Source organism: Bipolaris zeicola, assembly GCF_000523435.1.
Source record: "Bipolaris zeicola 26-R-13 unplaced genomic scaffold scaffold_596, whole genome shotgun sequence".
NCBI classification, from domain to species: Eukaryota; Fungi; Ascomycota; class Dothideomycetes; order Pleosporales; family Pleosporaceae; genus Bipolaris; species Bipolaris zeicola.
The window spans coordinates 1-3,695 of NW_006912645.1; the positions used below are offsets into that span (position 1 = coordinate 1).

Sequence of the window (3,695 nt, forward strand, 5' to 3'; positions counted from 1 at the left end):
CGCGATGATCATGCCCGTTGGGATCCCCAGTGGTTTCCCAACCATTCATCGTCATACCCAGGGAGAGGATCCTTCTGCTTGTTGCTTGTAACAATCCTAGCTCTAAACACTCTAACTCAAACCTTAACAAACTTTATGATTACACTGCAGTGTATTTTTTCCTACCAATCGTGAGTAAAGAACAACCAGCACCTATTTGCATCACTCCATAAGTTCTCTAGATATTCTCTCGTCCCTGTGTTCTTAAAAATCGCTCAAACAGCGTTTATACCGTAACACATTGGGAAAGCGATCATAGCCTATATGTCACCTCTAATTAACTTTGTTCTTATGCTATTGAGAAATAATATAAATAAACCCAGGCAGCCGTTCTTTACTTCTCCCTTTATCCTGGTAAATTTTGTACACGTGCCTCGGTGGCTGCCTTTTTAGGTAGTACACATAGTAAAAAGTGTTATGTTTCTACTCATGTTGTTAGTGTGTATATTTCTTAGCACAACAAAATTGCACTCAAGTATCAATTATGAGAGCATCCAGAGACTGCCTTATGACTGTGGTGTACCATTACAAGCTAAAAGGCCCAGCCCCAAAGACAATGGCGAAAGCTCCGCTCACCATGTTGAGAACCTATGCGGCCCCTATGGTCGCAACCGTTGTGCCCAAGATGAAAAACGAATGACTTGGCAACGGCGACAAATACAAGTGTTGTATGTTCAATACGCATTAATCTCGCTTTCAGTGTTGGAGTATCCACATCTCGCGATTTGTACAATTTTGCTGACCCAATACTGTCATACAGTATCAATGCGCTAACTTGGTTTGAGAAAGTTGTTTGCGTTCGGCGCCTAGAGAAGCTGATCCAGGGGCTGTGCTGATCCTTAATAACGGAACAGGCAGTAGACATTGCCCAGTTGGTGTCCTTGTGATGATGGGTGAGCCCGAGACCGAAGAAGAAGACAAAGAAGCTAAAAGGTCATTGCAGAAACCTCCATTACGGGTGTTATATGGGTTTCGCTGGCTATTTTGACACAAAGCTTAATACCTACGCATACCAGTCGTTGCATCAAATTGACAGCATAGCAGTCTGCATCATTGGTGGATGGAGTGCTGCCCGGGCTGCAATTCTGACCAATAGGAATTATGCCGCCAACAGGGCATGCTTCTGCGCATTTCGCTATAGTAAAGAATCCAGCGGTAACCAGGGCGAAAAGAGTGTACTGTATAATGAAAGATGCGGAAACGTTAATGCTATGAGACGAAATTGCCTTTCATACTCGATAGCTCTGTCGCATATCATGAACCTCTTATTGAAACACATTCTCTTGTTCCAACCTCCGTACCTCGGCGTCTTTTGTGTTTCACAATCTGCAATGTAGTACTACTTCAAGTCTAAACTTCGGTCCATGAATGAATTTTGAATTTAGTGAATTCGGCTTTTGTAGCCCTACAATAACGCTACACATTGGACTCGCCACATCACATCGACCGCCGTATCAAAAATAGCGACTCAAGGCCAAATACAATTCCTGATATTACTGCAATGCCCACAACAGTAATATAGGTAACAGTTTCCCAGGCTAATTTTGCACAATCCTCTATTAGGTGATATGGCAAAGTGTCGGATCAGGTGTGAAATATTACCGCTAAGAATCATTCAACGTGCACTACTACTTTTAAATAGTAACAGATCCTATACTCGTGCCTGCTCCTTCTCTCTGTCGGCCCGTACTATATCATTGATGGATAAATATGGAGAGGTGATTTGCAATACCCTACCATTCTCTTTGAGAAAATGGAATAATCAATTCCAGCGTAGTGTGTAGACACGCCGAACTCATTTGATAGTATTAAGATACACAAAATCTACACTCAATCTAGTAATGCACCTCTCTTCCAAGGCTGAGTGACTGGGAAATCAACTTTACAGGGGATTGCATCCTGGTCCCAGTATAATGTTGCGTGTCTGAACCATGCTGCATATGTTCCATGAGAAACATCGGAGCCTTCATTATCCCTCCAAAGACTTCCTAGCGTCTCCTTGTATACAGCCAATATCATTCCGTGGGCCAATTTGAAGCCCCAGCTGTTTTGTAGCACTGTTTGAATGATTTCCCTCGCCTTCTTCTGCTTGTCATTCTCTTTTGCCCCTTGCTCAGGCATCTTTGTTGACATCAACTCGAATTGTACCTTCCCATTCCAGCCAGTCAACTCGTTGATAAGCTGGCTCCCGCTTATGAAGTCGATTCCGTACACGTGATTTTCAACGTATTGTGGTCCATTCCACCCTTCTACTTCATCAACCAAACCCATGACCATGCCAACGACCTGGCCTTGTATAATGTAGTCTGTCAGCATCTTTCCAGCTTCTTCTTTATTGATAGTAGGCTTTCCTTCTTCTCTTATCTCAAAAGACCCACCCTGCAAAGGAACGCCTTCCAGCAATGGATGTGCATGCAGTCCCACGGTATCTGTTCGACCCTCCCAAAGTTTGAGAAAAAGTCTGTGGCAACGAGCGAAAAGTTCATTGCCTGCTTTACAGCCGAGGAAGTAGTTTGTGAGATTCCTTCCCTGCTGTTGCGGGCCTCTGTAGCTCAGGACTTCGTAATTGGAAGAACGGTCTCCGATTGTTTCGTTCCACAGACGATCTATATCCCCAATCTGTATCATCCCAACGTCCGCGTAAATGCCGCCATATCTGAGTAACAGAGGCCATCGAACAAGATCGGACGTGTGCTGTGCGGCGTATCTTCCACCTATTGTTCCATCCTCAAAAGCCGCAGGAAACAAGTTCCGGTCTTTTATGTTTAGAAGGTTTGCGATATTCAAGGCATCGCTAGGATCGCAACTGATCACGCGGATCGTCCAACCCTTCTTCGAAAACCGACGATGCCAGGTCCGAATGTTACGCTTCGTATATGGATGTAAAGCGCTGAACCCAGCATGCCAGAAGAACCATATGTTCTTCTGACTAACGATAGGTCTCGCACTCTGTAGCTCGGAATCGATTTCTTCATCTGGGCGGAGATCGATTTTCTCATGCGGAACGGCATGGCAGCCTTCAGGAATGAGGTGGTAAAATTCCATTTTGTAACGAAGTGATTGATGTGTTTCCTTGCGTATGCCTGTCTGGACTGTTTTAAAGAGCTTTGGGGTTGACCAAGTAATAATGAGATGATATGACTCATGCTTGGAAATGCCAAGTAAGCGATCTATCTACCGCGCATATGTACGTAATGCGCTTCTGATATGCATGTGTGTACAAGGATACAACAATCATCACGCAAAGTAAGAATTTGAGTATTGGGATAAATGTTACAAGGAAGAGATACATTCCCATCAAAGACTATGATAGTCTCTACAGGGCATCACACGCCCTTCATATGAATGCAATATGCGTGCAGCCGCTGTCGTCGCCGCGGCATATGTGGACGGATGAATTTTGCGAGTAGCGTAAGCTATTCACAGGAACTTCCACCAAACGCAGCTACAGCTATCTAACCACGAAGCAGCAAGGCGAAAGAGGCCAACACAGTCTGGAAACTCGTTAAGCACCCAAGTATGACTGAATCAATTGGATTTCCTCTTGTAATGGGTATGATGGGATTATCTTCAAGTTTCTATAGATGACAGGTGTCAGCTAGAACTTGAAGTTGAGAGTGGCTCAGATATCTAGAACAATATAGGAGAAAAGCTAT

At 44.2% G+C, this 3,695-nt stretch overlaps 1 protein-coding gene across 1 annotated transcript; it reads right to left on the reverse strand.

Annotated features, from left to right (window-relative positions):
* Positions 1 to 1,869: 1,869 nt before the first annotated feature.
* Positions 1,870 to 3,084, reverse strand: COCCADRAFT_10430 (uncharacterized protein; the record flags this gene model as incomplete). The annotated part of the gene is made up of 1 exon (XM_007720719.1): positions 1,870 to 3,084. One exon carries the CDS (start codon positions 3,082 to 3,084, stop codon positions 1,870 to 1,872), a length of 1,215 nt encoding a protein of 404 aa, XP_007718909.1.
* Between the last annotated feature and the right edge of the window lie 611 nt (positions 3,085 to 3,695).